This window comes from Entamoeba invadens (genome assembly GCF_000330505.1).
Source record: "Entamoeba invadens IP1 unplaced genomic scaffold scaff_1105074726025, whole genome shotgun sequence".
Classification (NCBI taxonomy): Eukaryota; Evosea; order Mastigamoebida; family Endamoebidae; genus Entamoeba; species Entamoeba invadens.
Genome location: NW_004443750.1, coordinates 15,323 through 29,200, shown reverse-complemented (window position 1 = coordinate 29,200; position 13,878 = coordinate 15,323). Strand labels below are relative to the sequence as shown.

Here is a 13,878-nt window from a genome sequence, read left to right as displayed (position 1 = left end):
TGTTTTTTGATTGTGATGGAACAGATGTTAAACATCTTGTTTATTACATGTCAATAACGAGACAAGCCTTTTAGTGTGATCCAAATACCTTCTCACTGCAAAAATTTCGTAAAAAAAGACAATTCAATGGTGCAACCAAAAATAATTAATTGAAAAGAATTTTGCAACTATAGTTATAGTTTTGTTTATTGTACTTTTATAAGAGTATTAGTTTTAAAAAATGTTGTGTTTTTCAGTTTTGTTTCATAAAAACAAATAATTGATTTATTATAGTTGTACTATAAACAAAGTTGCACCGACACGTCATAATTGCATAATTTTACAAATAGCTTCAAATAGTTTTATAAAACAATTGCTTGTTATTTTTCGGTGTTGAAAACTTTTTAAAAATACAATTTATTAATATGTTCTATATTTTTTCAAATTGTTAGCTTGTGTTTTAACCATTTTGTTTATAATTATTCCATAAAATTACGAATTTCTATTTTACGCCACCATTTTAACCAAAATCGTGTATTTGCCGTCTAATTTTAGTAAATCACAATAAATAACAGTTTGTGTCACAGATCATTGACCATTTGTATCCATACTAAAAAAACTGATATTTTAATAACCAAAAAATTACAACTAAATAAAAGAAAGTTAATAAAACTGAATCACAAAAAGATTTTCGTGTTTCATTTTAAATGTTTTGTTATAATTAGTCTCCACACGTTTGTAACGACCAATCAAAAACAGATGTGAAAATCAGCTTAAATTTATTGCCTAATTTTCTGTTTACAATAATTATAATCAATATGTTAAATAAATTAATAAAAAAGTCCAATTCAAATAGGTGAAATTGGTCAACAAAAATTCAAAAACCGATTCCAACACGTCTTTTATTAATAATTTTAAAAACATTTAATTGTTAGAACAAAACAACAACCGCTTTTGACCAACAACCCATTTAAATATAACACTTGAAGAATACTCTAAATGTATCATTTAAACTTTCTTTGTCATTTTTAATGGCATTTTTTGTGTTTGTGTTGTTGGCAACGAATTGTGTGTTTTCAAAGGACATCCACATCGTTTTCACTGCCTCAACCATACCAAAACGTTATAATTACATTCAGATAATGATAGACTATTTTATTCACGCTTACAATCATGACCACATCAATTTTACCGTTGATTTTATGTTTGTCAAGGGGTGTCAAAAGGTGTGTGATTACCCATCATTTGACAAGCAAATATCAAGGTTGATTCAATATGGTATCAAAGTGTATAACGTCTCTTTGGATTCTATACCATTAAACAAAGTGGAAGATCCAGGAATGACTAAGTACCAAGACAAATTTGAGAGTTGGATCATAGACTACAGAAAAGATATTGTGAACGAAAGAAACGGCACTGTATACTCATGGTTTGTGAAAGACAACACCATTAATCATTATGCATTCACACTTGCACGATATGCAATGCAGACAACAAATGCAGACTTTTTGATGTTTCTGGAAGACGATATAGTGGTCCAAAAAAACTTTTTTACTATCATTCGAAATACCATTAGAGATTATAAAGAAGGACAATACGTTGCGATCAAAACGATGATAGCTGATGAAAAGAATATGAAATACAAATTTCATGACAAACAACTTGGATTTTGTATAGCAAGTTTGTTTGGGGTCATGCTTGGTAAAAAGGAGTTTAAAAAAGTTGAGAAGTTTCACAAATATATAAAGTGGGGTGTTTGTGTCGACGCCTATTCGTGCTATATGGACGACTTTCTAAATATGTCCACTGTGATGTTTAACACGGCCAAACATATTGGATACGAAAAACCTAAATCGTATTATTCAAAATTCTGGATGTGATAACCAGTTGTTTACTTATTTAAATTGTTATAAAATTATGATATCTATTTAATAAAAAAGTGTATTTTATTTAACCAACGCTTTTTATGATTTTGTTTATTATTATTTAAGACCTTATTTTCATTAATATACCATATGTGTATGTAATTGTATTACTTGATTAACCAAACAAATTGTTATTGATCAAATATTACGATCATCAACAAGCAATCTTTTAATTAAAAAAACAAATTGTTATTATTCGTTTTTGATTATACTTAATATAAATAAAGATTGTCAAAACTGTTTTAATTAAATTATTGATACGTTTATTTCTCAAAATACTATAAGTTTTAATAATTAAGGAAAAATATCGAATTTGTACAATAAAATTTATATTTTTGCCCAAAAAAGAAAATATTTAATTTAATATGTTTTGTTTTTGTATTTAAAAAACATGTTAACGTTGTTTTTGAGTCACATATTAATATATATATATATCATTAATGCAGTTTGATAGATTACAAATTATAAATATATAACATTGTTTATATTGATATAAATCGAATTAATATGTAATCTAACAAGACAATTAAATACAAAAATGACAAAAATGTTTAAAATATTATGCCAATGAGATGTAAAAAATATCATAACTTTTGTAAATTGTGTCATTATTCACGTTTTGTGATAATAATGTTATATTTAAAAATGTACTTTATAAATTATAGTGGATATTAACAATCCTATTGATTCAAATATTGTTGATTCAAAGTGTTCTAATGACAGAGAAATTAAAAACAACATATTTATATTATTATTTGTATTATCTTATAATATTCATTAAATTTTAATTATTAAACGTATTAAAATTTCATTGTTTAATATTAGCAAATTTAATAATTAAAAAACATTTTTGTTATTTTAGAATTGTTCTAGTGAAATCACTGATAGAACGAAAGGCAAAACACTAAAAATGTATTTGGATATAAAATATCGGATTCACGATATTTAAACATATTAATGCTCAACTTTAGTTTACTCCGTTTTCTTGGTCTTTTACTGTGGAATTTGATTATAAAACCAAAATCCAATAAATAAGACCGACTCAACTTCTGGAAATTATTTATCTCAGATGAGCGAGCACAATGGCGTTTAATTTATTATGGGTTTCATTTCAGTATATGGTTTAATAACCAATTTTATATAGATTATATTGACATACCTGAAATAATGCTCAGATTGCGCATTAATTCGAAACAATTTACAAAAATTACATAATTGAATTACAGTATTTTTAATTATATTTTATTTAAAAAGTAACGTTTAGTTTTCAATAATTATCGAATAAGTATACAATTATTGCAAAAAATACGAATTACTTTACGAATAATAAAGCAAATGTTTTAAATCTTTATATCTTTAATTCAAATTATTGGTTATTTTTTTGTTTTTAATAACTTTTTATGATGTTATTAAATTTTATGATATTATTTTATATTTTATTATCAATTTTAATTGTAATTGTAATAAATTTATTATAAATTAATTATAATATTCATATAATTTGATTACATGAATAACTAAACAGTGATAATAATTAACTTAACACTTTAAATAACACTAAACCAATAATAAATGGTCATTAAATAGTGCAATCACGAGTTCATTGTTTGTCTTTGTTGTTTTTTATTGTTTAATATGTATATATCATCAAACAAGTCAAAAAGAAAAATATTTAAAATAGTTATAGAATAATGTAAAAACAGGTCAATAATATAACAAAAATGTTATTTCATGTGTTAGTCTGTTTATTATTATAGTTTATTATCAATTTTAACTGGTAAGAATGAAACTGGTTGAATTTTGATTATCGAGTTACAACAGAAATTATAATAAAAATTATAAAAACATGGTTTTGATTTTTACAACTGTTTTTATTGTTTATATGACGTGTTTTTAGTCACTATATATTATTAAGTTTTTTTTGTTCAATCATATACGCGTTTACATGATATTGTTTTAATACTGATATTCTGATTAAGTTATAAAAACTCGTTTTTGTTGTATTGATATAAAAAAGTGCAATTATTCGTTATTACTATCGCTATGAGTTTGATATTAAATTGATAAAAATGAACCGACAAAATAGTCTTTGTTTGTTTTTATATTACAATTTATTTTTAATAACAATAATACACAACCAATTGTTTGATGAAAATTGTACATAGCATATATTATCAAATCTACAATCATATCACAGTTATTAGAACAAACAATATTTTGATTGTTTTAATTATTAAATTAATTCAAATTCAAATATATTTTTAAACAACACGACGATGTGATATAATAAATTTGTCAATACAAACAAAAAACAAAGCAATACAAATTATTTATTGTTTTTACTTTTCAAAAACCGTTTTGTTGTTGTATTTATTTTCAAACCACCTGTGGATGTACCTCATTTCCTTTTCGAAATTCTTTTCATTCATCTCGTCGTTCACACCAAGTGCATATGGTTGTGTTTCGTTTGCAATTATTTTCTGCATGACGTTCCACGTGTGGTCATCTCTCATAGAAAGGAATGTGGATTTGTTATCTTGTTCGACATTGACCAAGTCCTTTTGACAAGACATAGTTGCCATACAAGAACGACCAATTTGTGCTGTCCCACCTTCTGAATTTGGTTTTTCTTTGTTTGTTAGTTTCACTTAGAAACGCCACTTCGACTTCTTTTAATATGCTTTTTCTGAACAAGTGTGGGGTGTGTGACATGACCATATTCGAGTGGTTTGGATCTTTTTCAAAATACGTGTTGATGAGACTGTTCGAATGGAACATGCAACTCCAAAATTGGTTATTTGCAAAAGGTTTGCTATCGACGGGCACTATCTGTTCTGTGTGTATCACAAGTTTGTCTTCTTTGACATAGAAGTCTGGTGGTGTTGGTCGATAGAAGAAAAAGTCGTCTCCCAGAAAGACAAAGCACTCGGACAAGTTTGGGATTTTGAACAATACGTTTCGATTGCTTCTGAATTGAATGTTGGCAAAATCGCATCACTGATTAAATCACTGTGTGGTATCACCTCAAGTGTCATGTCGTTTTTGGTGATCCTGAAATGCGTCAAATTACCAGGCGACTCAATGAAGTCAGGGATTTGGTCGGCGGTGACCAAAAAGTGGTTTTTGATGTATGGCAAGTACTTTGAGACACTTCTCATTGAGTATTTCAGAACTCTTGAATCGCGATATCTTGTGAAGTCGATAGTGTGCGCATATCGATTTAAATTGGAACACCATGTCGGGTCACTGCCATTCACCCATATCCACACAGCATCGATGCGGCCATTGCACATCTCTGGGATGTCATCCATCTTTTGCAAGTCAATTTCAGTCTGATTTGTTGGGAACTTGTTGCAATATTTGCACTTTGAAAGTGCTTTTTTGAACATCTTTTTCTCGTCAATTAAATCTTGTGCGCCTTCTGTTGTAAACATGAAAGGATCTAAATTGTCATGTTGTGTTGAGTGTTTGTCAGGAAAGTTCTTGGTGTATTCTTTGAGTTGTTCTTCGGTAAACGTGGGAACTGAGTCGGGGTCATAGCGCGGCTGTTCCATGAGAGTTTCCTCATCTTTAAATGCGATTTTTACCATATTCATTTCATAATCAAAATGCTCGTTTGAAACGGAGTATCTCAGTCTTTTATTTCGTTTCTCACTCACAGACAATATGGCCAGTAAAATAAAACACAGAACCGAAAGAAATAGACATAAATTGAAAAGTTGAAAATGGTTAATCATGTGTATGAATTTGAGTTTGTAAATATTCAATTAATGTTTTGACCAGTATGTGTAGGTTTATTTAATACAAAATAATACTAATATCATTAAATTGTTTTTAAAATCAACTTTTTTCTATTTAAAAAATACTAAAATAAATAATAAATTATAGAAAGATTTAATATTTTTTATTATTTTTGTAATTCGCCAAATTTGATGATTTGAATTGTATCTAATTATTATAATTATTTAAAGATTAAATTTAATCTATATTTTTTTCAATTTCAATTGTATTTTAATAGTTTTTTATTGTTATAATTAAACTATATTATAATATCAAGATAAAAAATGAAAAAAGTAAACCAAATTAAACCATATAAGTAAAAAGCATGATTACTATTATTATTACTTTGTTTTCCTTTTATAGGTCTCTGGGTAGATAACCTTTTTCAAATTGTCACACCCTTCAAAAGCCTTTTTCTCGTTGACACTTTTCAAACTTTCAGGTAGAGTAATTTCTTTCAACGCTTTGCAATTTCTAAAAGCCCATTTATCTATTTGAAATACTTTATTTCCCAATTTGACATTCTCGAGGTTTATACACCCGTCAAAGCATCTAAATGTAACAAATGGATATGAATATGAAACCTCTTTGAGACTTACACAAACACCAAACACAAGATTTCCAATCAAATTCATGTGTTCATTTAACACAAGTTTATCGAGTTTTTCGCAATTTTGGAAACACCTATTCCCAACAAGTCCAAGTTGTTCTGGGAAGACGACTTCTTTCAGACTTTTGCAGTTAGCAAAGACCGATTCTTCAAGCTGTCCCAATTTGTTTGGAAAAACAACAACTTCAAGTTTTTCACAATTCTCAAAAGCGCGTTTTTTAATAAGCTCGACGTTTTCTGGAATCACAATTTTGGTGAGGTTTTTGCACCCACTAAAAACAGATTTCTTGATGATGCACAAATTGTTTGGAAGGACAATTTCCTTGAGACTGACACACCCAGCAAATGCCTCGTTATTCAAAATATCAACATTTTTGGAAAGAACAACTTTACTCAATTTAGTGCAGTTCTTAAAGCACTTTCCTCCCACATAATTGATGGTGTCTGGCATGACCACTTCTTCTAATTTGTCGTTGTTTTCAAATGCGCCGTCTTCTATTGCAACAATTGTAGCGGAAATGACAGCAACAGTCCCAGTAAACTGATTCACATTTTCAATAACATTGAATTTCACAAGATTTGGACAATCAAGAAACACATCTCTTCCACACACCAACGATTTGTCAATGTCCACCTTTCTCAATTGAGTGCAATGATTGAAGGAGTACCCTTCTATTGTTTTGACACTCTTTGGGATGGTGATTTCTTCAAGACTGGCACAACCACTGAAACATTCATATTCAATCAGTTCAACACTGTTTGGTATCACAACAACCTTCAGATTTGGGCATTCAGCAAAACAGCGTTGTGGAAGTGTTTTCACGCCTTCTGTAATGACAACTTTCGTTAATTTGTTGTTTTGAACAAAAGCACCTTCATCCATCTCTGAGTTTGGTATTACCAACTCTTCAATGTCACAGTCTGAAAATGCTCTGATGCCTATTTTCTTCAAGTTTTGTGGGATGCCACGTGTAAAGAGTTTCTTTGTACCTTTGAAAGCTTCTCGACCGACTTCTGTGACATTCTCCATGTTTTTGATTTCGCTCAAATTTCCACAACGCGAAAAGAGACCCTGTGGAACAGCAGTGATGCCGGCTGGAAGTGTGACGCTTCTCAATTTCTCGCAATCTTGACAAACAAACATACCAAACTCAACAACCGAATCTGGAATGACAAGCGTTTCAAGTGATTTGCATTCATTGAACGCAAATTCGCCGATTGAAGTGACAGTAGTTGGTATTTCTATTCTTGAGATGTTAACACACCCATAGACAATACGGTCTGGAATTCGTGTGAATTTCTGATCCCACATCAGTTCAGTGATATTGATGTTGTCTGAAAAGACATGTTCACCGAATTCCTTCAAATTATTTGGGAAAAAGACTTTGTCAAATCCACAATGATCAAACGCAAAATTATCTATTTTGGTAACACTGTCTGGAAGTGTCACTTTTGAGAGATTTTTACAATTAATAAACATATTCTTTGATATTTCTTTGATGTTTCCTTCGATTAAGAACTTCCTTGAATTTGCAGTTCTCAAAAGCACCATCTTCAACAACTTCAATGTGCTTGTGTATTTTAAACACGTTGTCACCATCAAGTGGACAATTCTCAAAACAGCTCTCCCCAAGTTTAGTCACACTTATCGGAATAACAACACTTTTCAAACTTCGGTTGTCTTTGAATGCATTTTTTGGGAGTTCAGTTAATTTGTTCGATAGTCTGATGTGAACCAATTTGTCAAGTCCACTGAAAGCATCCGACCCAATTGTAGTCACATTGTCAGATAACTCAATTGAAGTGAACGCATTCAAGTCAAGGCTTTTGGGGTTATCAGATATTTCCAGTGAAGAAACCGTATTGGAATACAGCACACTTGACCCAAGACTTTGAATGTTATCAGGAACCGTAAACTAAACAAGTTTGTTTCCACAAAACACGCCATCGGATAACGAAGTCATGTTTTTGGAAATTACAATGGAAGTCAGCGGACATTGGTTGAAAGCGTATTCGCCAATTGAGGTCACCGAGTCTGGAATAACAATGCTTTTTAAATTTGTGCAAAAATTGAAAGCATATTTTTCAATTGATTGGATATGACTTGGAATTGTAAATGAATCAAATGTGTGGTATTTGAATTCACTCTCTTTGATTGTTTTTGCTTCTGGAGCAACAAAAGTGGATGTTAAATCAACACCGTCATTTGCGTTATTTGCTTGATTACCTTCTGATGAATGTGTAAACATGGTCAAAAATAATTGTGCTGCCTCGTCATCACCTTCAGTGTCTTCTGAGCTGTGCATTTGTTCTTCTGGTGTCGCATCATCTATTTTTTCGGTAGCATCGGTGTTGCAATTTGTGTCCATTATGATGTTTGTGGTAACTAATAATTCATTTTAATATATAAAACATGTTGTGATAAATGATTGGTCTGTAATTACACATTTATTGTTAAACTACACAACAACTCATATAAACTCTATAATTGTGTATAAATTTCAATTTTATTTGTATTTTAATCATTTAGTTTTCGTTTGTATTGATTGAATTAAAATCGATTATTTTTAATAAAATCAAAATATTAAAAGTGTAATTATTTCCGAGTTTAATAAATAAACAACACTTGTTATATATACAATATTACACAGATTGTTATAAATTAAAATATAAAAAAACAAATAAAATAAAATAACATTTAAAATAAAATGTTGTTTTTTAAACTAAGAAAACAAATTATCATAAAAACGTGTATGTTATTAAAAACACTTTAAAAAACAAAATCAATATTTCACAAATTTAAAAATCTATTTTGAAAGTAAAATTTTCAATATCTTATAAGATAACAATTTCATGTAAAAATCTATTCGATAAAAGATAATAAAAAATACTAAATAATAATAGATGGGTTACTAATACATCAATAAATAATTAAATCAAAAATGATATTTACTTGTTTGTTTTTTGTTGTTGATTATTTTAAGTAAGTGAATTTGTAATAATAAATTGTAATTATTCATATATAAAAACGATGTTTTTATAGTTAAAAATAATCAAATATTAGATAAAAATTGATTACAGTCATAGGCGTCTATTTGTTGAGAATAAGTGAATTATGTAGCAAGTTATTTTGAATATTAATAATTATTATTTATAAAAAAGGTTATTAATTCAACAAAAATTACAGATTTGAGAACATAATAATTAATTGTAGTACACCCAAATGATTGGCGGTTGTGTGACAAATAAGCAATTTCTACAATTAAAATTACGACATATAGACGCCTTTGACTGTAATGTTTATTCTTTTAGAATACTTTTTTGAATTGTAAAATGATACAATAAAGTAAACAATTAACTTTATCACGTTTTTTTAGTCAATGATAATAAACCCAGATAAAAAGAAAAAAATATCAAAAATGTCAATTCCACAAACAAGTAAAAAACAGGTTTTTTAAACCAAAATGTGGTATCTTAAGCAATTGTTCGAAATGCCCAAATAACATTATTTCGCTTTTTTATTCTTCAAAAGTTCGAGTTCTAAACCAATTTTGTGTTATTTAACTGGTTTTTTGTGTGTTATTGTAAAAAATGGACAATATTTGATCACTAACTTTAATTCAAAAATCAGAAAATTAACGACTTTATATTATTAGATATATTAATTGTATATTTACACAAATTAAAACTAAATCTTGAAATCATAACATGGCAACACTTGACAGTTTTCACATCATGATAGTTTCAAAGTATTTTGCAACAATCAAAGACTTTATCAATTTGGAGATGGTTTGCAAGAAGTACAATGGAAACACAAAAAAGTTCCATTTCAACCCAATTCCATTGACACACAAAACAAATATGTTATTCCCAAACATCGAGACACTTCATCTGTGGTCTGAAAAAGACGAAAATTTTGGCAATGAAATTCTTGCCAACACCCAAAACAACACAAAAGGCGAAATCATTGTGAAGAATTTTTTTTATGAAATTGTAGTGTGGTTTAGTGTTGATTATGAAACAGTTGACAAAAACAATGGAAGAAACATCAAGTTCAAAAATGTCACATACACTTCCAACAACATAAATAAATATGGCAATACCATCCCTACCTGCGTTAGGTCACTTGATGACTGTTGTTATTATGACTGTAATAGCATCAACAACGTCAATATACCATCAAACGTTAAATCGATTGGTTATGATTGTTTCTGTAAATGTAGCAATTTGAGCCACATTATAATACCGCCAAGTGTCACTTTAATTGGTGATTTCTGTTTTGGAAGATGTTATAATTTGGATAGCATTGATATCTCATCAAGTATCTCAAAATTGAGTGATCGCTGTTTTTTCGAATGCAGTTCTTTAAGCCACGTAAATATAGCACCAAGTGTGACATCAATTGGGTACAACTGTTTCTCTGGATGCAGCAGTCTTATTGAGATAGAAATACCATCAAGTGTCACATCAATTGATGTAAGTTGTTTTTGTCAGTGTGTCAATCTAAGCAAATTGGTAATACCATCAACTGTCGTGAGAATTTACAATTATTGTTTTTTCAGATGTTACAATCTGAGCAGTTTGGTGATCCCGTCAAGTGTGACTGTAATAGACAACTACTGTTTCAGCGAATGTGTAAAACTGAGAGATGTGAAAATGTCATCAAATTTATTATCACTTGGAAATTATTGTTTCAGTGGATGTAGTAATTTGAGTGTAATAGAAATACCACAAAGTGTTACATCAGTTGGGCAGTATTGTTTTGATAATTGTAGTAATTTAAGAAATGTAGCGGTGCCATCGAGTGTTACATCAATTGGCATTTATTGTTTTGACCAATGCATTGCTCTAAGCAGTGTGGTATTGAAGGCAAATGTCAAGTTGCTTGGTGATAATTGTTTTTGTGAATGTGGCAGTCTTATCAGTCTAGATATACCTTCAAGTGTTGAATCACTTGGTATTTATTGTTTTAATAGATGTTCGAGCTTAAACGATATAATAATACCATCAAATGTAACATTGATAGGCGATTTCTGTTTTGCTGGGTGTAACAATATAACCAGTGTGTGTATATCTTCAAGTGTCGTCATCATTGGCAATTACTGTTTTAGTGGATGTAAATATATAAATGACGTGGATATACCATCAAGTGTCAAATCAATTGGAAACTATGCTTTTAGTGGATGTAATACTCTGAAAATTGTGGAAATACCATCAAGTGTCACGTCTATAGGTAAAAACTGTTTTCCACCACAAACCAAAGTGATTCTACTTAAATAATTATTTCGCAATTATATTTATTATGGTTATTCCTCTTATAAAGAATTAACTTTAATTGGTGTTTTTTCTATTTTTAAGTTGATTTAAAAACATAATCAAAAAGAATTATATTCCCATTTAAAAACAATAAAAAACATTATTTTTATTGAAGTTTTGATAATGTTTAGTTTAAATTAATGAAACATGTTTTTAAATTATAATTTTAATAAGACAACAAAAAATATTGTATTTATTTTATTGAGTCATTTGCTAAACATTGTCTGGTCTGTAACGTTGTCCACTGATGTTTAGACCATTATAAATGGAATATTTCGGGAATTTTTTTGAAAAATCCAAAAATCGTTATATTATTTTCCAGTTTTTTCCTTTTTACCTAATTCCCGTTTTTTTTTTGAAACAAAAAACAATTATTTTTTTGTCAAAAAGACAACGTTTGGGGAACAGAAAACTTTTATTGACTGACTCTACATTTTTTGAAATCTGATATTTAATTGCCTAATCGGTTAAAGTTCTATAACAATTTAAAAAAATCAACAATTTATTTTAGTTGAAATTCATTTCGAATGGAAATACATACAATTAGACAAGTTTGCCTTAAATGGAATAGTTTGACTTAAATTGTTCACGTTAATGGTTTAAAAACTACTAACAATAGTAAACAGTGGGTTAAACTAGAAAAAAAATATAATGGTTAAATAGAATAATATTTAAATTATTATTAATTCTATAGTTTTATGTTACACTCTGATCTTGAAAAATAAAACCAAAACACATGTTAAGTATTGTTTTGTATATTTCAATGTGTTTGTCTCGTTGAGTTCAAACGCGCCAAAACATGTGCCGCCTCATTCGGAAACGTTTGTATTACTTTATATTTATTTTAATATGATAAATCAGCAGTATCTCCTATCGCGATGGAAGAATACCGCTTTTAACTAAACCAAATAATAATATCCATAAAAACGAGTTCAACGCAAGGAAATATTGCCAAACCTCCCAAGAGTGCGATTTATTAAGAATCATCGCTTGATTTTGGCCAATAAAAAGTGGACACACTCTTTAAAGAGCATGTCTATCTTGTTTTTTGTTTGTTCTTAAGAAATGCTCAAATAATGTAGAACAACAAAAATAATAATTACACACTCTAGGGAAATTAGACTGTATTTATAATTGAATTTTAAATGTTATGGTAACTTTATTTGACAAATTTTGATAAAACTTTATTGTTTGTGATTACATTAAAATGTTGGTGATGATCATGATCGTGTGATAGTTTATAATTATCTTTACTTTTTTCATTGCTTTCTTATTCTTTATGTTGTGTGTTTGGGTTTTTGGCTTGCTTTTAATTATTCAATTTTTTATATAAACTTGATAATAAAAAAGCAATTAATTAGTTCGGGTTATAGTTCATATTTTTATTATAATTAAACTATAATTTTTACCATTTAACCCAAACTTGTCGTTTAAGTCAAACTTGTCATACTGTAATTGAAATCTAACACTATTTAAATAATAATTTTAATTATTATAATGGTTTCTATTTGTTATTTTAAGTAAATATGTTTAAATTTTTGTTTATAAAAATAAATGATTATTTAGTAAACAATTTTTAATAATTTATTATAAACTAGGGATGAAGTAAAATCCATTTTACCTGTTTACCAAAAAAGAGAAAAAATTGGTAAAATATTTCTCCAATTTACGATCTTAAAGATCTTTATATTTTAAAAAACATTTTTATTGAAAGTCAAAAAAGTAATAACAAATTGCAATTAAAAACAGTTAATTCAAAAAGAAAAAAATATAAGATTTTTGCCGATATACAAATATTTTTTTTCTTGTTCAAAGATTTACATACAGAAAAAAACATCAGACAAAAAAAATCATTCAAATACCAACATTATTTATTTTAGATACTGAAAATTTTTAGCAAAAAAAGAACACAATTCAAACATTTCTTCAGATAAATTTTTTCTGTCGTCCGTAAAAATATGTTTGATTATAGAAAACAAACTCTCACAACTAGTCTCGGTAGCTGGTATATGAACGTATTTTAAAGCAATTTTGTATAAATTTGGGTACAAATTTATTCCCACTTCACACCGCCAAGTACCGAGATTTTTTTCACATCTTGTTAAAACGTTAAGCATTCTTTGTTGTTTGTCCAAGAAATTATCAATTTCTGACGACTCTTCAATTTCTATTTTAAATGGAACAATTGGTACTGAAGCACTTTTTTCATTAATAGTTTGGTGAGATTTATCAATTACATTTTTAATATCTTTTAATTCTTTATAAATT

At 28.4% G+C, this 13,878-nt stretch overlaps 5 protein-coding genes across 5 annotated transcripts; 2 read left to right on the top strand and 3 right to left on the bottom strand.

Moving 5' to 3' along the window:
* Positions 1-1,121: 1,121 nt before the first annotated feature.
* Positions 1,122-1,859, top strand: EIN_041990 (hypothetical protein; the record flags this gene model as incomplete). The annotated part of the gene is made up of 1 exon (XM_004261293.1): positions 1,122-1,859. One exon carries the CDS (start codon positions 1,122-1,124, stop codon positions 1,857-1,859), a length of 738 nt encoding a protein of 245 aa, XP_004261341.1.
* Positions 1,860-4,243: 2,384 nt separating this feature from the next.
* On the bottom strand, positions 4,244-5,641 carry EIN_041980 (hypothetical protein; the record flags this gene model as incomplete). Its single annotated transcript, XM_004261292.1, has 4 exons — positions 4,244-4,518; positions 4,561-4,570; positions 4,620-4,810; positions 4,837-5,641. The coding sequence occupies 4 exons, from the start codon at positions 5,639-5,641 to the stop codon at positions 4,244-4,246; spliced, it is 1,281 nt and encodes a 426-aa protein (XP_004261340.1).
* Positions 5,642-6,025: 384 nt separating this feature from the next.
* EIN_041970 (hypothetical protein) lies at positions 6,026-7,774 on the bottom strand (the record flags this gene model as incomplete). Its single annotated transcript, XM_004261291.1, has 1 exon — positions 6,026-7,774. One exon carries the CDS (start codon positions 7,772-7,774, stop codon positions 6,026-6,028), a length of 1,749 nt encoding a protein of 582 aa, XP_004261339.1.
* Positions 7,775-8,210: 436 nt separating this feature from the next.
* On the bottom strand, positions 8,211-8,663 carry EIN_041960 (hypothetical protein; the record flags this gene model as incomplete). The annotated part of the gene is made up of 1 exon (XM_004261290.1): positions 8,211-8,663. The coding sequence occupies one exon, from the start codon at positions 8,661-8,663 to the stop codon at positions 8,211-8,213; it is 453 nt and encodes a 150-aa protein (XP_004261338.1).
* Positions 8,664-10,002: 1,339 nt separating this feature from the next.
* On the top strand, positions 10,003-11,574 carry EIN_041950 (hypothetical protein; the record flags this gene model as incomplete). The annotated part of the gene is made up of 1 exon (XM_004261289.1): positions 10,003-11,574. One exon carries the CDS (start codon positions 10,003-10,005, stop codon positions 11,572-11,574), a length of 1,572 nt encoding a protein of 523 aa, XP_004261337.1.
* Positions 11,575-13,878: the final 2,304 nt, after the last annotated feature.